The sequence below is a fragment of the Lissotriton helveticus genome, chromosome 3_1 (assembly GCF_964261635.1).
Source record: "Lissotriton helveticus chromosome 3_1, aLisHel1.1, whole genome shotgun sequence".
Lineage (NCBI taxonomy): Eukaryota > Metazoa > Chordata > Amphibia > Caudata > Salamandridae > Lissotriton > Lissotriton helveticus.
This window is the reverse complement of record NC_136061.1, coordinates 1,861,727,371-1,861,749,781: the sequence shown is the minus strand read 5'-3', so window position 1 is coordinate 1,861,749,781 and position 22,411 is coordinate 1,861,727,371. Positions and strand designations below refer to the sequence as shown.

The 22,411-nt window shown below is 44.7% G+C and overlaps 1 protein-coding gene across 4 annotated transcripts in view; it reads right to left on the bottom strand.

The window, feature by feature from the left end:
- The window catches only part of CDHR5 (cadherin related family member 5), a 392,579-nt gene that overhangs the window by 229,410 nt on the left and 140,758 nt on the right, over positions 1-22,411 (bottom strand). For all 4 annotated transcript variants that reach the window (XM_078682818.1, XM_078682819.1, XM_078682820.1 and 1 more), the window contains exons 3-4: positions 9,145-9,195; positions 6,702-6,794 (exon numbers count right to left, since the gene is read on the bottom strand). In XM_078682818.1, coding sequence (XP_078538944.1) covers positions 6,702-6,794; positions 9,145-9,195 — 144 coding nt within the window. The remainder of the gene's footprint in view (positions 1-6,701; positions 6,795-9,144; positions 9,196-22,411) is intronic.

The window sequence follows — 22,411 nt, the reverse complement described above, 5'->3', positions numbered from 1 at the left end:
CTCCTGTTCTTAAGTCTCGGGGACATCAAAGACTTCCTTTATCGCTGCTACAGCCTCTGGACTCTGCTAACTATTCAATGAAATGCAGGAGGCTCGTTCGGGCCACCTGCAGTCCTGGGGACCACCACCTCTCTGGGGTTTATAATTGAAGTACGGGAGTCACTAGAGGATCTGACAGTTCCTGTGCTCAAATGTGATTGGCTGCCAACACTTCAACCAGGAAATGTTGACAGCAATCTTGGGACTCAGCTTCAGTAGGAATACCTTGACCCTGTACACCTCTTGGGTGAGGGTAGTGCTGCAGGGCAAAAAAAAGCATTTTTTTTCTCTTTGGCAGGAGTTGCATTGGATCTGTGGCTCCAGTTGAAAAAAATGGGGTGTTTGCGGCCCCCCTCCTTGGTCATTCTACACCCTGGGGCTCACCACCTCTTCATGGGAGGCACATGAAACTGAAAGGAGGGGGGCCTCCACCCCACGGGACTGGCTCATGCCTGTTTGCTGTGACTTGGCGGGAGCTTTGATAGCTCGCCCCAAGCCACAGCAAACACTCCTCTTCCAGCAAGCGGAAAAATGCACTTGCTAGCTAGAAGCAGAGCTTTCATCTGTTTCCCTGCCCGCTGTCAAGTGGGCAGGAAAACAGATGAACGGATTGCTTTTGCACACAGGGAGCTGCATGTTCAGCAGTTCCTTGTGTGCGAAAGCAATGCCGGCTCCCACGGGAGGCGGGGAACCAGAGGGGATTGTGGGGGCCTTCAGGCTGCCCCCACGGTTCCATTGAAGACTGGGTGCCCTGGGGGCACTCAATGAAATATGGCCGGGCCCGGTCGATGGGGTTCCCATGACCATAATCGTCTGGTGGAGGAGGGCCAAATGGCCCCCCTCCCCCATTTGTGAATACCTGGGCCCCAGGGGATGGGGTTCCCAGGGTCAAAATGTGGCCAGTTCCTGTATTAAAAATAACAAAATTAACTAATTAAAATGCCATGCCCTGGGGGATGAGGTCACACAGGGATGAAATTGGCCTGAGGAGGGGGGCATGTGACCCACCCTCCCTCATTTGTTTATGGCCGGACTCTGGGGGATGGGGAACCCAGGGCCAAAATCCTTTGGCCACCCACTCACAGACATTCTCAGAGATGTATGCAGTCACTCGCATACCCACTCAGACACTCATACACCCACTCAAAGACCCCCTCAGATACTCATGCACCCTGTTGCAGACCCACATAGACAGTGAAGTACCCACTCACACACCCACTCAGACAGTCAGGCTCCCAATCAGAGATGTATTCAAACACTGACACACCCACTCACAAACCCAATCATACACTCACTAACTCACTCACAGACCCACTTAGACACTCACACACCAACTCAAAGACCCACTCAGAGTCACACATCCGCTCACAGACCCTCTCAGACACTCACACACATCCAGTGAGGCACTTGTGCAGCCACCCCAGACCCATACAGACACTCTCACACCCATTGCAACACTCATGCACTAACTCACACACCCATTGAGACATTCATCCACTCAGTCACACATTCACTCTCAAAGGTTACAGGTTAAAGTTAGGAAATAAAAAGTGTTAAATATATATAGAAAGCTACCACAATCCTTAAATGAGTGTATTTTATGTCCCAGTAATGAGTAATACTTTTTCTAACATATATTATGTGAGTGGCTTTGTGTATACATATGTGAGTGGGTGTGTGAGTGGCTGTATCGGTGTGTGAGTGGCTGTGTTAGAGGCTGTGACTAGCTGTATAAGTGAATGATTGAGTGGCTGTATGGGTGAGTGAGTGAGTGGTTGTGTGAGTGGCTTTATGGGTAGACGAGGTAGTGTGAATAGCTGTATCAGTGGGTTAGTGTGTATGTGTGTGTGTGTGTGTGAGTAGCGGCATGGGTGATGAGTGATTATGCCAGGCGTGCATAGGTGAGTGAGTGGGTATGTGAGAGTCATGAAAAAGTTGGGGATGGGGTGTGAGAGTGGCTGCATTGATGAGTGACTGGGTGCATATGGTTTGTATGGGTGAGTGAGTGGGTGTGAGTGACTGTATGGGTGAGAGTGCCTCTAAGGGTGAGTGTGTGCTCGTGTCAATGACTGTATAGGTGAGTGAGCACATGTGTTAGTATCCGCATGAGTAAGTGAGTGGGTATGTGAGTGAATGTATGGTTGAGTAGCTGTATGAGTGACTGTATGGGTGAATGAATACAGTATGTGAGAAGCTGTATGGGTGACTGACTCAGTGTGTGAGTGGTTGCAACCAAAAGTCTGCAAAATGTCTGGTGTGACCTAAGCTCAGTGAGGATGGGGTGTGAGAGTAGCTGCATTGATGAGTGACTGGGTGCATATGGTTTGTATGGGTGAGTGAGTGGGTGTGAGTGACTGAATGGGTGAGAGTGCCTCTAAGGGTGAGTGTGTGCTTGTGTCAATGACTGTATAGGTGAGTGAGCACATGTGTTAGTATCCGCATGAGTAAGTGAGTGGGTATGTGAGTGAATGTATGGTTGAGTAGCTGTATGAGTGACTGTATGGGTGAATGAATACAGTGTGTGAGTGGTTGCAACCAAAAGTCTGCAAAATGTCTGGTGTGACCTAAGCTCAGTGAGGGCACCCCAGGAGGTCCCTCTGTGAGGTTGGACATAGTGCATACAGCAGCATATGTTACAGAAAGTGTAATAATATTGGTTCTTCATTAAAAGGGGTGGAAGCCCCACTCAAATATTAAACACAATCCCTGTCAGGGAGAACCACAAAAGTCACTAAATAAACCTCTGCCCAACACTTTGGTATCTTGACACAAAATAAGTCAGGCTTAACTTAGAGGTCATGTGTAAAGTATTTATGCATCAATTAAAAAATAATAAAGTGAAAATACAACACAAGAAAAATCCCCATAAAGTCAGAAAAATAGAGTAATATTTAATATATAAAATGACAACAAAATGACAAATATCTAATGAGTAGACCTAGGGTTAAGAATTTTAAAGTTTCTGGTAAAAATAGCACCAAGACAGCGATGAATCATGGGCCGGATACAGGGACTAGGTTCGTCCAGGTGGAGAGCTTACTTACTTGTGTTTGCTTTGTTCGCCCTAAGATGGCAGGGTTCTCCCTTGCTCACTTTTCAACTGGATTTAAGCTAGCCTGGCTGATGAGAGGTGTTACCCCGAAACCGGTCCCTGGATGCTTGTTTCTGGTCAATGGGAAGGCCTAGCTTGGCAGTTCGGGCTGGACTGTTCCCATTATGTACAGGGTCAAGACTGATTTGCATATAGCTGGATCTGAACTGGGGTTAGGAAGTGAGATTAAGAACAATGATGGATTCAACCCAGATTTGTGACTAGGGGTGAGTGTCTGAAATGTTTCAGCGCTCCGTCCATCAGCTCCTTGTGTCAACTTTCTATAAGTGACATTTTAAGAATAGTAACTGAAAACCTGACCTTAACATTAAAGGAGATTTTAAATTACAATTCAAATGAATGGAAGGAGTATTTTTCTATCTGTTCCCTAACTTAACACGTATTAAGGGCCTGAGTACGACTTTAACGGTGCAGCGCCGGGTCTGCCCTACGGACACACTGCCAAAGCCATGGTCGGGCTGCCTGCCAGATTAGGAGTTTCCTCCTTTCCGGCGGTCTTCTTTTTTGGTGTTCCCACAGCGGGGCCTCTAAAAATTGGCACTGTAATGGGAATGCCAATGCATGGCATGGACTGAAAAGTAATTGCCGTGCAAGAACTGGGGAGCATGCACCCAGGGAGGCACTTGTTGTTTCCCCATGTATGCACCATAGGGCACCAAGGCACAAGGAGGCCCTGTAAGGCCCCCTTTGTTTCCCCTCTGCCAGGGGTTTCATCGAGGAAGAACCACCATGAAAACCATGACGGAGGGGAAACTCCTAATATGCTTGGCGGGGTCACAGCAATCCCGCCAAACATATTGATGCCTCTTGACTGCCGCAACACCACCAGGGATCTGTGGTTCCGTGGAGACTGAAGCGGGAAAGTAGCGGTCCGACCACTGTAATCGTAATAAGGCGGTCGGGAGACCGCCGCGCCCCCACGAGTCAGACTCGTAAGAGAGCCCTAAGTGTAATAAGGTAACCCAGTGTTAGTCCATGGGCGAGATAGCCTTTCCACAGCGAAAAATTACTTCAGGAGCTTTTCGCTGTCAGGACATGTAAAACCTAAGTACACATGCCCTACGTTTTTTAAATACCATGCACAGTGCTTTGTGAGCCTTTGTGTGAAGGCAGACATTGTCTCTGCAACCAGCTTGAAGCCAAGACAGGGGAGTCAGGAAACACCAAGCACTTCAAAGAGAAACCTCTAGAAACTGCTCCTAACTTCAAAGAAGACATCAGGTATAAAAATAGAGTCATCAGATCTACTCTCTAGTTCACGTTCTGGACCTACAGAAGGATTCTCAGAGGACTGCCAGCTGCTGTGGCCTGCAGTGTACTCCACAAGCCTGTTTTGCTGCACTTGAGAGGACGGATTTGTTGCCTCGAGCCTGACTTGAACCCTAAGAGGCCAGCCCTGCAGGTTTAGCCCTGAGTGACTCCAAAGGCTAATTTGCTGGCCTCCTCTCAGTGTCCCAGGGAGATAACAGGCTCCCACCATCTTGTCCTCACTCCTGGACCCAGCCTGAGTGAAACTTGAACACCCACGTGGTGTCCCACAAACCTGGGCCCTTGAATGTTGTGCTAAAGTTGCCCAGATAGCCAAAATCCAAAACTTGGGACTTATAAATGGTAAGGATAAAAAGTGCTCTGAGAACAGAGGCAAGACTGGAGCTAACCTGCGCGTCTATCCACCCAAGGTACACTGCTGGCTGGCCTGACCTTGCTGCTGCTACTGCTACATTCTTCTCCACAGCAACAAATACTGTTCAATAGTCTTTCGCCACAGGGGTTTTGGCCTCCTGGGACCGACTACGGCTACTAAGGTCCACTGAAGAGTTTTGACTTCCAAAAAAGTGACTAGGCCCAAAAGTAGAAATCCTCACAGCGACTTCATCCAGTGGCTCCCCAATGACGACACTTCTTCCCCAGACACAGCCTGCAGCTTTGCCCCACTGAATTTTTACCTTCTAAGAACATTTTTCTTAATAATTCTTTTACGCTCGAAGGTAAGCGCTGAGTGGGCTCAATCCACTTCTTGTATCTGACCCGCACTCCATCGCGGTCAGCCATATTTTTAGACTTTGGCCCGGTCTTGCGTGACCAGATATCCGTGGCTGTCACTTTCATGTTTTAGGTTCTAGTTTTTATAAAAAAATGTACAAATTCATAACTTCGGTTCTACTGATTTGATTTTTGCCATTTTGATGGAAAATACTTTATTACAATATACTATTTTTTACTGAATTGGTGTTGAATTTTTCCTGTGTTGCGTTTTACATTTATTACTATTTGTGTGCTGCATAAATACTAAACACATTGCCTGTAGGTTAAGCCTGACTACTTTTTTGTCCAAGTTACCCACGATTAAGCACAGGTTAATATAGTAACTTCTGTGTTTAACCCTGCCAGGGATTGTTGCTAGTGCTTGAACAGGGGTCACCCCATTCATCCAACAGCTCAATTTCTAACGGCTAACATTATGTATTCTAGACAAATGTGAGGCATGCAATGCCAGTTTGTAGGAATAAGAGCTGATGAATTAAAAACCTCTCACATGGTCCAAGCTGAAGAAAATAAGCATTGAGGTGTTAATGTTAAAAAGAAACAAACTAGCTGGTTAAAAAGAATTGCTTGGAGAGCGATTGGCTTTTAGTCATATGAGGCAAAACATATTTTTTAATGGGCTAAAAACATTTAAAGAAAGAGGGCCCTACCAAAGGCCAGTTTCCACATTCCACATATGTTTACTCAGAATACCTATCTTCTCTGTCACTTATACCTACTAACTTTAAAACTAGTAATATTTTGGTCGACATGAAATGTTTCTTCTATTCAAATGCGTGTGAGTGAAAGAAGATATTTACAGACGGGTTTCATACTTAATGTGTTTCTACTTTTCCCACTACTCACTTCCTCTTGTCAGTGGTTGAGTCTCCCTTCATGAATGTGCACTGGCTTCTAATAATTTGTATTGTGAGTTAAATCTAAGGAAATGTTATTTATTGCATATAAGATATTTTGTGCATACGTTTATAAAGTGTTACATTCAAAGACAATAAAGACACATTTTAATACGTAACCTTGATAATAAGACAGATCAACGAAGGTACTATTTTAAAACAGAGTGGAAACTATCTCGGACTACCCAATTTTCAGACTGAGAACTCTTTGGATATATTATACCAACTCATGGCACAGAATGCTTTCAAGGACACACAATTACTTCAGGAATGTGTAGTAGTAGAGATAAGAAATGTTTTCATATACGTATTCACCTGCCTTCTCCCATATTATGTATCCAAGTGCAGACACATTCTTGTAGGTTAAGATTTTACTTCTTTTATTAGACATCTGTAATCTACACAAACTTGAGTTATGAGAAAACAGCTTAGTGATATGCAGGTTGTTACGGTAATGAGGTTTGACACAAAGACTAGCTATAAATCTCTGGATAGATATCAACGAGTTAGGCGCCAATCATCATGAAGCATTTTTATACATACAGCTGTCTGATTTACAATTGTTAATACTGGCACTGCACAACATGTATTGCAAGGAAAATACCAACCTCTGGAACTTTCCAGGCTACAAAGTCGCTCTGAAAAACTGGGCTCTCGTCATTCACATTAAGAACTTCCACAATTACCGTCAAAGTGTCGACCTGACATTGAATGAAGAGGATAGACATAAACCAAAAAGACAACATTAGTTAAGGTATTTCTAAGCAAATGAAAAGTTCAGATATAAAAAATCAGTCACTCGCGGCTGGGCACCTTATGACAGCTTTTTACTTTTGATTAGTGCTTTTTTATACAACCGGTGAATAGTAGAAGACTGTTTGAGAATGGAAGAGTGTGTGTCCATTTCACATATTAGAAAACCAGTGTAGTGATAATATTGAATATCCAAACATTATCTATGGGTTAAGTTTTCATAGCATATAAAATCAATGATTTAAGGCAAGATGGTAGCAACCCTTAGGATAGTATTTTCTGTTGTCTGGAAAAAACCCTGACAAAGTGTGAGCCCCAGGGCTTCCCTTGGCCATAACAAAGGAATGAGTATTACAGGCAAGAGAAACCTAAGTGATTCCTATGTCATCAGGCGCTGTTAAGGAGTCCAGGGAAGGTAATCGTAAGGATTGCATTGGGATCTTGGAGTGTGGAGGTGACACAAGCTGTCGCTTATTCATCAGGTGCGGTAGAACGGGGCAGAATTCCCAGGTATTCCATGAATCCCTTGACCTAGGAGGCAGAGGGCCACCACCAAGTCTGAGCTGGAGCACTCTACTGCTACTCTATCGCCATCTCCCGGCCAGGCAATGGAAAAATCAGGTACAGCCATCTTATTATATAATATGGTACAATTTTGTGAACCACTGCCGGGTCAATGTCAGGAATACTGTCATCTGATTGGCAGTATCTCTGCTCCACAACTGGCCACTGAAAGGAGTAACATTTGTGCAGGTATGCAATGGCCTCCCTCCTCCAAGGTGTCAATAAAAATGCTTAATCGAAAGCCACACAAGAAGCACAATAGTCTAAAAAAGTGACGATGTTAAGAGAACATTCAAATGAAACATTCTACTTTCACAAATCATTAGCACTATTGCCTGCCACCAATAGAACCTCAGAAACAGAACAAAGTAATATTTTGCTTGATTATGTGTTTCAGGAAATTGAGCAATATTCTGTGGAGTAGTGAATGTACTTGGCTGGTTAAGAGACAGAAGTATCATAGGAAAATTATTTTGTCAAGAGAAAATATCACACAAAAATATTATAGCCCTTGGCATGGTCGGTGAGCAAATAAATCATAGGTCATGAATTGAAAACAATAATGATAATGTTAGAATTGGAAAGATACAGAACTGGGTTAAACCACCATGGATGTGGGACTGATTCACAAAGGTAAACTTAGGACAGTCTTATATTTTTTTTTTTACTAGTAAAATACCATAGCCCACTGCAAATACTCGTAAAACGTACACAAACGTGTAAGTTTACCTTTATGATCCAGCTCAGCTCTAAGTCTAGAACTTGCTGTTTAATCATATTGTTTGCATTAGGTGCATTATTCCAGTGGGCTATCTCACCATTGCAGTTGAGTTCGGGAAAGTATAATGTAATAGCTGGGTGGCGAATCTTTGGTAGTGTTATTATCTGGCGAGCGCTGGGATGCCTATTTGGTAACCAGGCGCTATACAAAACTCAGAATAATAATAATAATAATAATAATCTGTAGGCAATTGTACGAATTATGATCTTTGGTGAGGATCTGTCATTCATCCCAGAACTATCCATCCTTCCTCATATTGGTTCTAAAGCAATCAGACGACGTCAAATCAGCATTAGTGTCACTCCTGTCAGACCAGATTAATCCAATAAAAATTAAGGTTCATTTGTGCTTGTTTAGTTTAGCATAACCAGGCCACACAAATAAATCTGCTAGGCCTTTGTCATTTTGCATTTACAACTAAAGACAACGTGGCCTTTAAAAGTGCAATGGAAAGTATTTTGCATGCATTTTTTCTCTGTACAGGGCTTTGCTGTTAATAAAATAGTCGAAATGGGATTCATTAGTGGTGAAGCTTCATGTACAGTAATTATTTTTGTTTGGTAGGAAGCTACCAGAGGTGTTCTAGTTCTAGGCCACAAATGTTTGTTTAATCATTTTTAAATGGGTTATTGTTCAATCACGCAATGCAATTTCCCATTGTACGTAAGTTAAAGGAGACACTAGAATATTAATATTTGGGAGGTCTACAGAGCAGCCTGTTTTGTGTGACCCAATTTCTCTGCCTATCTAGGTTTCACAAAATTGTCAATAATAAAGAAATAAAGATGTAGCCTCCTCTATATTAAGGTGTTATAAGACCCTGTGTGTTGTGTGGGTATTCTTCCCACGTGCTGGTCTGTTGTCACTCATGACTTGTTGAACTGGAAATAGATTGTGATGTCAGGAAGGCTGCTAGAGTTAGACCTTTCACACACGTTTTAAGTAATACTTACAGTAATGCTATTTCTCTTGCAGAGCAGAGTCAGCACAATAAGGGTCACTTTCTGTGTAGAAGAAAACAATATAAGAGTTAACTGAAAGAGTTAATGATTACAATAGCGATAGGAACACAATAGCATAGTAGACCATTAGGATCGACTCCGATAAAGAGAGCATCACAGTAAAATACAAACACAGAGATTGTTCAACATGTCATTCACTTTGGATACTGTAATATTTCCACCAGCTCCCCTACATCTTCTTATGGACAGCCTGTGGCTCTATATATGAGTTCCTCCATTTTTGTTGAGTGCTTTCAAATCGTTCCACCTATGGTGGTGCAGTGAGATGTTTCCAGTGCCTGGCTATGTCACACTTGAACATCACAGCACCAACTCACATCAAGGCACGTTAAGCTGGGCTGCCCCCCAGGTCACCATATGTTCCGAACATGGTGATCTCAGAGGATCGGCCTGCCAAAGCTTTCAACAGAAATGCGAGTAATGATTCCCAGAAATCGGTGATGATCACTGGACATTTCCAGACTACATGAAAGAAAGCTCTCGCTCTCAAGCAACGTCTAAAGCATTGCGGTGAAGGTATTGTACACGCATCATAAAATCTAAACATAGCTTTTGACATTACAGCACAGTTCATTGTATAAATCAATCACGTGCAAAACTCCACCAGATGTAGGGTACGATCCCCCAGTTCTTAAGATGTTAAAAATCATAAGAATTTATGGTCAATCACTGACTGAACACATGTAAGTCATTCATATTAATTTAATGCAGTCAGGCAATCCCCTGTTATGATGAAATTCAACTGGTTATGTATTCCCATTTGGTCAACCAAGGTGCACAGATGTCAAGTGTCACCTTAAGGTCAATTCACTGCAATGGGCATGTGATTCCAAAGAGCATAGCACTTTTTTACGGCTGTATGTGATTTCATAGAAAAACAATTTTATGGAATGCTCTAAATGAGAAACCATTTCACCTAAACTGTTTAATGGAAATTTGCCAGATAAATGGCATTTACGATTACATAGAAACCCATTCATGTTATGCCTTTTTTCAAAACTACATTTTGCATACATAGGCCCAGATTTACAAAGATTTTGCGTGGGCTGTGTCACTTTTGTGATGCAGCCCCAACACAAAATCCTTTTCAGCATTTACAAATGTCAATTTGAGTGACTTTGCAAGAAAACCTAAAGCAAGGCAGCGCATTGCACCGCCTTGCAATACTTTGTGGCAGGTAAGCACTTCATGGTTGGTACACTGGCATTCTCTTGCATCCACCCATGGATCTAGACAAACACCCATATTTACAAAGAGAAGTAGACATGGGTTTGCGCTAAAATGATGTGTCTGCATATTTACTCCTCTTTATTTCCTCTTTGGATGTGTGCTGGATTCTGTGATGTAAATGTAAGGACAATTTACATGGTATGCAATCAGCATTACATGAAGTACAGAAAGGAGACACCTATTCAATAAGTTTTAGAAAAATAAATTTTTAGTTTTTGATATTTCAGCAAAGATTTTTTCGGATACACACCGTTATATACAGCACATGAACCAAAACTTAGGGTGACAACCCAAAGACAAACTTGGTGCACTATATGTACAAGTGAGGTGTAGCGACTCAAGTGAAGGCGTCAATCTGTCGGACTACCAACTTAGCCAAGAAGAAACCACACTCCTCTCTACAGGTCTTACATTTGTGCCCACCGAACGCACGGTTTCTTGGAACTACAAATGAATTTACTAAAATTCTTTAGAAGGATCAGATTAAAACAATTCTTTATTGACAAACAGGATTCTACATACTCCACTGGGTCAGCATTTCGACCCCCTTCCACATTCAATCCTCCCACTCATTCCATGCCTCCAGAGATCCTCACATTTGAACACCTGGTGATGAGGGATGTCATGAATCTTAAATCTAAACCATATTTCACACCCTATAATATCCCGCTGGTGGAAAAACAAGCCCTTATGTCCCTTAAAAACAATGCAGAGATTGTTATAAAACCAGCGGACAAGGGAGGAGGGATCGTTGTACTTGGACATGACAAATACGATCTGGAAATACAGAGACAACTTATGAACTGCAATCATTACAAACCACTTTCGAAGGATCCATTGGAGGATATCAGACAGAAAATATTAACAATCACTAATGAAGCAAAAGAACTTAATATCATTACAAAAAAAGAATTTGAATTTTTGAACAACTCCAGCCCCAGAACCCCTGTGATGTATGTCTTGCCCAAGATCCACAAAGACCAGCAGAATCCACCGGGACGCCCAATAATATCTGGGTGTGGATCGATCCTAGAACCTTTGGGCAAATATATTGACGCTGTAATCAAAGAATTTGTTCCTGGTACTGATACCTTCATCCGTGACACCACTGACTTAATAAATACCATCGAAGATACTGAATTTGATACGCCCTCTCACTTATTAGTCAGTATGGATATTGAATCCCTTTATACGAACATTCCACATGATGAGGGCCTACAAGTGATCCGGAACCTCCTCCTGACAAGACCACAACCCTGGAAAATACCCACTGATTTCATTATGGCATTATTACGCATCGCCCTTCAAAACAACTATTTCCTATACAAAGACACCTTTTTCCTACAAGTTAAAGGCGTCGCTATGGGCGCTTGCTTTGCCCTAAATTTTGTGATTCTATTTGTACACGACCTGGAGAAATGTGTGATCCTGAACCCTGTCAATCCACATCTCTCCCACATATCCCTGTGGCGTCGCTATATAGACGACGTTTTACTGATCTGGAATGGGGATCACCTCACGCTAAATGATTTTACTACATGGCTCAACCAAGCACAGGAACATCTAAAATTCACCAGTGAGTATAAAACTAACGATCTTCCGTTTCTGGACGTTACCATCCACGCTGAAGACGGAAAATTGGGGACAACCCTTTTCCGAAAACCTACGGAGAAGAATTACTCTCTTGGAGTATTCCAGCTACCATCCTCGAGGCCTACGGGATGGATTACCCTACGGACAATTTTTACGGATTAGACGGAATTGTAAATGGCGTAAGGATTATTTCAGGGAAGCTGAAGTCCTCACGAAAAAACTTATCCATAGAGGCTACCCACGACGCTTGGTCTCCCAAGCCAGGAAAAGAGCCTGGTATTGTCACAGAGACACGCTCCTTTCACCGCAGCCCAAAAAGATTTTGAACAGGATCCCTTTTGTGTCAAAGTTCAGCCCACATAGTAATGAAGTCAGCAAAATCATCAGAAAAAAACTGGCCAATACTTCGGGCACATGAACCCTTCACTGAGTTACCCCTTTTCTCCCACCAACGAGGCAGAAACATCGCCAGCCATTTGGTACATGCCATTACATGGCCACAACAAGACAGCGAAAGACATACTATTACATCAGCATGGGGATTAGATCCAGTGATCGGACACTACAGATGTCAAAACTGTAGTGTCTGTGATTTGACACAAAATACCAAGGTTTTCCTTTATCACGACTATACCTACAAACTGAAAAGCCATACTAATTGCAGAACGCAGAATGTTATCAATGCCATTACATGCCATTGCAGTCTAATCTATATAGGGCAAACAACCCAAATGATAAAACAAAGGATCATCCAACATAGAAGTAGGATTAACTGTCAAGTACTTACTGCCCCTTTGGTCTCACACTTCCTCAAACTGGGCCACCAAGATGTCGACTTAAGGTGGCAAGTGATCGAAAAACTCTCTCTCCCTGCCCATGGAGGAGATATCAAGACCCTACTAAATAAAGCAGAATGCAAGTGGATGACCTTATGTAATTATGTTGCCTCTGGCTTGAATAGTCTTGATGAATGGAACAATACCATCAGTCTTTAACTACCCCTTCCTTCCTGTTATATACTGATTACTCTCAATGTCTGTACCTATGGATTGTCCCTAGTATGTGACCTCTTAGACCCCTGTAATTGAGTGGTCCTTTGCCTCTTCTATTCTATTTGAGATCGAGTTTGCTCTAACTGTTTGTCAATATGAATGTGATTTTTCATTTCGTAAGCTATGTTTGAATTGGGTCCCTCCTGTCAAACGTTAATGAAGTATACGGATTTATATGACCTGCTATGATTGTTCCTTGTCATATTTTGCTCTTGTATCTAAAGAAATGTTTAGCCGATTACATGATTTACTATCAACTGACCTTGAATACACCCGGGGTTTACAGGGTTAACCTCGGAATACTGTCACTGGGTCTTGCCCTCGCCCCGCCACCTCCCTTCGGTCACGTGACACCCCTCCCAGTCTACTTCCGCCTTCCCCTACGCCCTCTCCGATGCAAATGCCACGAAGCAGCCGCCCGGATCGTTGACCGGCGAGTCTGACTACATTCAATGTGTCCGCGTCTCTCACCATTAAAACAGGTACGACAGAAGTACGCTTATCGTTCCATCATTTTAACCTGATAACGGAGCACTCCTGAGGCGGAAAGCCGGGAGTTAGGCCACTGACTCAGATTTTAATTACCATATTTTGCACATATACCTGTTTTTATACTGCTTTTAAAATTTGTTGTTACTTGCGTAAAATTGCACACGAGCACTAATTTGCCCAGGGACAGTTGGGGCGCGCTACTGTACCCGCTTCAGGCTCACCGAGGGCCGATTCAGGGCCACACTCGGACTCAGACGGGCTTCCCCGAGGGCGACGACTTTGGCTGCCATCTTGGAGGGAAAGCCCGGTTAGCGCTCTAGCGTTCGGGCGAATCACGGCCCGGGCGCCTTAAAAAGCACAGACAGACGAGGCATTGGTAATTTTAACCTGATAACGGAGCACTCCTGAGGCGGAAAGCCGGGAGTTAGGCCACTGACTCTGATTTTAATTACCATATTTTGCACATATACCTGTTTTTATACTGCTTTTAAAATTTGTTGTTACTTGCGTAAAATTGCACACGAGCACTAATTTGCCCAGGGACAGTTGGGGCGCGCTACTGTACCCGCTTTAGGCTCACCGAGGGCCGATTCAGGGCCACACTCGGACTCAGACGGGCTTCCCCGAGGGCGACGACTTTGGCCGCCATCTTGGAGGGAAAGCCCGGTTAGCGCTCTAGCGTTCGGGCGAATCACGGCCCGGGCGCCTTAAAAAGCACAGACAGACGAGGCATTGGTAATTTTAACCTGATAACGGAGCACTCCTGAGGCGGAAAGCCGGGAGTTAGGCCACTGACTCAGATTTTAATTACCATATTTTGCACATATACCTGTTTTTATACTGCTTTTAAAATTTGTTGTTACTTGCGTAAAATTGCACACGAGCACTAATTTGCCCAGGGACAGTTGGGGCGCGCTACTGTACCCGCTTCAGGCTCACCGAGGGCCGATTCAGGGCCACACTCGGACTCAGACGGGCTTCCCCGAGGGCGACGACTTTGGCCGCCATCTTGGAGGGAAAGCCCGGTTAGCGCTCTAGCGTTCGGGCGAATCACGGCCCGGGCGCCTTAAAAAGCACAGACAGACGAGGCATTGGTAATTTTAACCTGATAACGGAGCACTCCTGAGGCGGAAAGCCGGGAGTTAGGCCACTGACTCAGATTTTAATTACCATATTTTGCACATATACCTGTTTTTATACTGCTTTTAAAATTTGTTGTTACTTGCGTAAAATTGCACACAAGCACTAATTTGCCCAGGGACAGTTGGGGCGCGCTACTGTACCCGCTTCAGGCTCACCGAGGGCCGATTCAGGGCCACACTCGGACTCAGACGGGCTTCCCCGAGGGCGACGACTTTGGCCGCCATCTTGGAGGGAAAGCCCGGTTAGCGCGCTAGCGTTCAGGCGAATCACGGCCCGGGCGCCTTAAAATGAAGCCCATTTCCAGTCTGCGCAGCGGGCGGGCGCAGCGGGCGCGCCGATAGCGCCGGAGGCGTCTGGCGCGCCTCCGGGCCAGACCGGGCCTAGGGCCAGCCACTATGCCCGTGGTTCCTCCGGGACTTTCGCGATTCTCGCGGGAGGAGCTCTTGGCACTTCAGCTTCATGGGGACCCGGGTTGCCATCAGCACGCCCGGAGTGACACCCCTTTCTGTCGCTGCCAAGTCTGCCCAGACCCGATTCTTAAGGAGTCTAACGGTAAGAAGGCAGGGCGATTAGTGGAGATGGCGCTACTCAACTGCAGATCTCTGCCAAAACATGCGGTAGTGATCAGTCTGCTTATTGAAGACTGTAACTTGGACGTGCTTTTTCTCACGGAGACATGGCTATCCTCTAACACTGATTTTGATATTATCTCCGCACTTCCAAGCGGCTTTAACATTCAGCATCAGAATAGAGATCAAGGGAAGGGCGGAGGTCTTGCTATAATTTATAGAGACTCCCTGACCTGCAGACTCGAGGAAGGTGGAATTTCTGATGCAGAAAGTGCCTGTTTCAACATCCAGCTCTCACCCACCCTTTCCCTCTCAGGCTTCCTCATCTATCGCCCTCCGGGAAGTCTTAGACATTTCTCTGACTCCCTATTGGAAGCTACCTTAGCAAAAGCAGCCCGGGCCTCCAACTTTATGGTTCTAGGAGACCTAAATCTGCATTTTGACGATCTCAAGGATAGACCAGCCGTAGATCTAATCTCAAACTTTAAAACCTTTGAACTTGAGCTCTTAAACAAGGAAGCCACCCATAACAAAGGCCATCTGTTGGACCCTATCTTTTCAAACAACCCCCAGTTTGAACTGAAGTCCCCTCTGCCTCTACCATGGTCTGACCATCTCGCCGTGCCTTTTTTCTGGGAAATCTTTCCTGAAAAGATCAAGTCCTCACGTCCCCGTACCCTTCAAAGAGCTTGGCCTAGGCTTTCGGTGGAAAGCCTGAAAACTGCTCTCGAACATTCCATTCCCGAAGTTGTCCCCGATGTCCTGCAAGCAGACATAAATTTCCATAACTGGCTCACTAATTCTCTGGACACGGTTCTGCCCCCCAAATTAATTATAAAAAAGAGCAGTACTTTTAAATCCCCCTGGTTCACGACCGAATTAAGAGATCTCAGAAAAGACTGTAAAAAATGCGAACGCACGTGGAGGAAAGATTGGGCACCTAACAGCAAGGCCTCCTACCAGGCAGCTCTGAGGCTCTATAAAGCCTCACGACAGAAATCGAAGGCAGTTTTCTTTGAGGAGAAAATCAGACTGTCAGCCAACTCCTCTAGGGAAACGTTCAAAATCGTTAACCAGCTTCTTAAAATTCCAGCCCCAACCACCACACATAATGACCCCGAAGCAAGATGCGATCAACTAGCAGACTTCTTCGATGGAAAGATACAGAAAATTCTTGACAGCCTCCCTCAACCTCCTGTAACACCGTCTATCGTAGCCCCTTCCCCCGCTTCTTCTAGCCTTCAATTCAAAGCGTTTAGCGCTATAACCAGGGAAGATTTTTGCACCACTCTTTCGAATATAAAAAGTGGTTCCCCCTCCGACCCTGCTCCGATGCATATCCTCAAACAAATCGTGAGCACCATAGCCCCTGTGGCCACAGAGCTGCTAAACACCTCATTTACCACAGGCATTGTCCCCCCGAGCTGGAAACAGGCCAAAATCAAAGCGCTCCTAAAGAAACCTGGGTTAGATACCTCTGATTTGGCCAACTTTCGCCCTATCTCCCTGCTCCCGGGATTGGGCAAAGTGGCCGAAAAGGTGGCGAATAGGCAGCTCTCCGATTTTCTGGAGACGAACAATCTATTGAGCAACTCTCAAACGGGCTTTGACCCAGGCCAGGGCACCGACACTGCCCTCATAGCGGTGTCAGAGGAGGCCAGATGCATCCTGGATTCAGGGGGATCAGCGGCCCTGATCCTCCTGGATCTAAGCGCTGCATTCGACACCGTGGACCATGCAACCCTGACCAAACGTCTCGCCAACCTGGGCATCACAGGATCTGCCCTCAAATGGCTGGAATCCTTCCTGGAAAAACGATCCTTCAGGATATGGGAAAATGGATCCATGTCCAAATCCACTCCTCTTCAGTGTGGGGTTCCTCAGGGCTCCTCCCTGAGCCCCACACTGTTTAATGTCTATATGGCCCCGTTAGAGGCGGTAATAGCCCCCTTTGGGATCAAATCCATCAGCTACGCTGATGACACACAACTTGTCGTCTCGCTGGCACACCAAGGGGGATGCCCAGACGACCTCTTCAAATGTCTAACTGCAGTCTCCGCCTGGATGACCGATTCTAAGCTCAAACTAAACGGAGCTAAGACGGAGATTATGCTCCTGGGTAACCAAGCGACATCCCTGCCCTCTGAGCTCTGGCCCCCCTGCATGGGTGAACTCCCTTCACCCAAGGAAAAAGTTAAAAGTCTTGGGGTCTGGTTCGAACCTCAATTAACATTTAAGACCCATGCACAGAAAGTCGCCGGAGGTTGCTTTGGCCTTCTCCGGGCAGTACGGAAGGTACTCCCCCTCCTGCCCTTCCAATCAAGAAAGCTATTAATCCAGGGTCTAATTTTATCTAGATTGGATTATGGCAACGCCCTCTTCTTAGCCGCACCCCTGGCCTCCATTAATACTCTCCAACGAGTACAGAATGCCGCAGCCCGGTTGCTCATGGGGACATCGAGGCGGGCTTCAGCCAAACCATTGCTAAGAGCCCTCCACTGGCTCCCAATTCAGGAGCGAATCTCCTTTAAATCACTCTGCATCGCGCATAAAACACTGCAAGGCAAAGGCCCACCGGCCTTGAGAGACATGATTCGCCCCTATAAACCAGCCCGGACCCTTCGGTCTGATGGAGAAAACCTGGCTGTCACTCCTAGAGTGAGGAAAGCACGTTCCGGAGGCCGCCGGTTCTCGTTGAATGCGGCAAAAAAATGGAATGCACTTCCCAGGGAGCTCCGGATGGAAACCTCCTATCCGAAATTCAGAAAAGCATTCAAAACCTTTCTTTTCCCTAACACACCTTAGATCTTTCCCTTCTTGAGGTCTCTGCTATCATCATTATTATTTATTATTTTACCAGCGCTGGGACGCTCTAGGGCAGCCATGCGCTTTATAAACCCAATTTCATTTCATTTCATTTCATTTCATTTCATTTCATTTCACCACAGACTATCAGGTTAGAAGGGCCCTGAATATATTTTTAATTAATTGCAGGTGTTTGGCCACCATTGCTTCTCGCCAACGTGACGTCTTCACGATATTTTGTTCTGGGAACCCTTCTTAACTAACAGGTAACCCCTGACGGTGGCGCTTCATTCACTTTTTATTAGATATACAATATAACACCCCTTATGACTCCTCCCTTTTAATTATAGGTCCCTTGGTGTGGAATCCTACCGCGTTCATTCCGCTTGCTTGCTCAGCTAACTTTAGACTGACCTCCATTTCACTGCACTTCTTACAGGTCTTTGACCACAGATACCTTATCAATGTTTCCATTGGATTCCTAGTGTTGTTGTCATTGCTTCCTTTGGTATTACTTTGTCCGTTTTTCTGTTCTATCAGCGCCAGGACGCCCCTTTGCTGGGGCATCTGTGCGCTCTATAAATACGGATAACATAACATAACATAACATAACATAACGAATCCCCTGAGACGCCCATTCCATCAGACAACTAATTCAGGTATATACCTTCCTATGCTTAGATCTAACGGAATCTGACCGAATTATGGCTCGATATACTTACCCCTGTTTCCCTTGAATTGCAGTCCTTGGGCGGCCAGACGCAACGTGCCGGATCTCCCTGATCTCGGCCGTGATTCCTTCGCGCGCAGGTGAGACCAATTTTGGTCTTCTTCTTGACCCCCTGTCCCCTCCTTAAGACACCAGTCTGGATTAGGCATGTATGACACCTTACATATATACCCCAGTGTATAGACCTGTGCCGCCCCCCCCCTCCTCTGCTTCCCCGTCCTTCTGTCCTACATTCCTTCTCTCCGTGGCTCTTCCTGCTATTTATTATTCAGTAATTTCTCCATGGTTTTCCCCCTCCCCGCCCGCTCCCTCCCATACCCTCCCTGGTCCGAATCTTAACAGATCCCTTCCCCCTCCGGTCCCATCCCCCTGCCTCCCCTTTATCCACCTGGCATTGTTTTCCTGGGTACCTACATTTATTATTTTTCACCCCACAGCACTCTTAATCGAGACAACACTGTCCTGAAGATGGTCCACATTGATTAAGGACCGAAACGTCGTCGACCTTCCAGCGCAAATTTTAGGCGCATACTATTGTGACCCCAATTGAAATTTGAAACTATAAACTGTATTATAGATTGTCACTGATTTCATGTCACTGTTGAGCTACTCACTGTAAATATTTCCCCTTGCTCACTTTGCGCCGTCCGCCGCTGCACACGCCTTCACTTGAGTCGCTACACCTCACTTGTACATATAGTGCACCAAGTTTGTCTTTGGGTTGTCACCCTAAGTTTTGGTTCATGTGCTGTATATAACGGTGTGTATCCGAAAAAATCTTTGCTGAAATATCAAAAATTAAAAATTTATTTTTCTAAAACTAATTGAATAGGTGTCTCCTTTCTGTACTTCATGTAATGCTGATTTTATACCATGTAAATTGTCCTTACATTTACACCTTTTGGGATATTGTTTCACCTCTATACTCAGCACCCTAATCCCGATTGGTTTATGGGTAATACTCCTGTTTTCTTTATAGGATTCTGTGATGCACATACAAAGAGGAAAAAGTCTCAAGGAATAGTTTTGTCCAGGAAGGTACCCCTGCGATGGCACTGGGTAGCAGAAAGCAAACCCCGGCATCGAGAGAACAGAACTGTGCCATTTCTTCGCAGATATGGTGCAGCTCTGCTCTCTCCATTTCACTTAATGCAGAGCAGCAACTATGCTTGCAGCCCTGCAGTACGTGAATTCTTTGTAAATCTGGGCTTGAGTTTTTAAGGTGTAAATGCAATTACGTTTACATTTGAAAAACAATTCTCTTTGTTACTTTTCTGCAATGTTCTAATAGAACCTTCATCCCTATACCCCACTCTATTATACACAATGTCACGGGAATTAAACGATTCTGTGGCTGTGGTGTTCTTCTCATAATTATGGATTTGCTGCATTTGCCACATAATTCATTGTCTGCTGCATAATCGGCTGCATTTTTTCTTGCTGCATAATTTAATCAACACTGCCGCATAATTTGGTCCTCCACTGCCACATAATTCCATTGTCCCTGTAAAAATTGTAAATTGATACTTGTATAGCGCACTACTCACCCGCAACGGTCTCAAGGCGCTTGTACGAATACCGCTGTGGAACCCATCCTGGCTTTCCCTGTGAGGTGTCCACTCCTGGGCACCCCCAAGGTGGAGGCCAGGCATTCTTAGCGTTGTGGGGGCCGTTGTGGAGATTAAGCAAGCTATTGCCCAGAGTTGCAGAGTGGGACTCCATGATTGGAATAGGCACCGAGGCGAGAATTATCAGGTCCGTGGAATTTTGAGCCCAAGACCCGCCGAGGCGAGGAATTGAACCCTGGTCCCGGGCTAGACCTCTGCATCAGGGTCTGCCACTCTAACCATTCAGCCACACTTCTCCTGTCTACAACTCTCAAGCCCCCTTTGCTCCTTTTTATCAGCCCAAACCCACCTCCATGCCCCGAATAGGTTTTTCCCCGTAGACATCAGCGTCCTCTGATTGGGAGGCAGCAATGCTGGATGAAGTACTGCTCGAAATGAATCATGCAGTCACAACGACCTGGTCCACACAAGCAGGGCTGGTGCTAGCGTACAGGTGCAGGGCCCGAATAAAATGCAAAAAGATCCTGGGGTTAACAATCAGCCTTAAGGAAACCTCGCACTCCACAGTTGAGTTTCACACAAGGCTCCAACAATCATGGAAAACAGACGACTCGTGAAAAGTTAACAGTAAGATAAATTCCTACTCACAGTTGCTCAGATGTATTTGTCATTTGATAATTAATGGACTGTATATTTTCCATGTTTGTTGGAGCCTGCAAATCCTTTGTACATCTTTTTGCTGTGTCTACAGTATGCCTAGCCAGTCCTTCAGTTTGATTTTAAGGGTAATGGAGCACATTGTTTCAAACAGTTTGGCCGTGAAGAAGTGGTCTGAAGGTGTATAAGGAAGATACATGGAGTGAAGCACTGCCTAGAGGCTGGGTCTATGGCTGTATTTTATGTGATCAGAAAGTGGTACTTTCTAGGGGCTGTTATTACAGTCACATTTATGGGTCCTGAAAGTATATTAAAAGTACAGGTTTTAACATGTGGTTTCTTTCTCTTGTAATATAGTGAACCTTTAATAAAGCCAATAGTCCAATGTTATCTAAAGTAATATCCACTATATTGTTATGTGCTGTCTGGTATAGGTGGGGGCAGGGCACTGGGGCTTTGGGGGCCATATCTCTTTAAGGGTCAAATGTGATTTTGCAGTGTCGTCTATGGTATTTTCAATCAACCGTAGGTATATATTTGTACATTAATACACAGTACTTTTTCTTTTTCTGAAGAAAACACATTGACTGGACAATCATTTATTGAGTGTTATTATTAAATTAAATTAAACCTGAACTGAATTAATCTGGGTAAATCACATCGAATAAAACCGGAAGCAGTACCTTAGCTAGAATTTTCGCAAAATGGTTAGTTACCAAATTTGAGAGGGCTATTGGACGATATGAGGAGGAGGAGTTGTTTTTTTATTTTTTATTATTCCTTCTAAATTAATGCTATAGAGGCCAACCAAAAGTTCTTGGGAAGCGTGCCTTTGATCTTACTCATCTATCCTTTTTTAACAATATTAAAATCTGCAAATATTTCCCATTTTCTTTTGTAACAGCATTAAAAGGAGATTTACCTCTTAGTTTACAATATCTATAGTTTACTCAAGAGTTGCCCTCGATTCTTTAATATTAATACCTCTTGCAACAATGTTATTGGGGCTAGGCCTACTCTGCATCATTTTACTTTCAGGTTTCTATGGCTCTTGGTGAGGCCTCCATCTGGGAAATGTAAATGTATCAAGCTTATGTTGCTGGTGTGGTCCAGAGTACTCTTTCTGTCCCAATCGAGGCATTCAATTCTTATTTGCCCTTTATTAGCCACCAGTTATTCACTGATACTTTACTATGCCTGGCCTGCCTCCCCTGGTTAATGAATAAACTTTAGTGGAGGTTCCACTGTTCTTCCTACAAGTTTCCGCTTTTAAAGTATTACAGTCATCAAAAACTGCATCACAGTCTGTGTAGCAGAACTCCAGGTTCCCGGGCAACAGAATGGTGCCACAGCCTAACC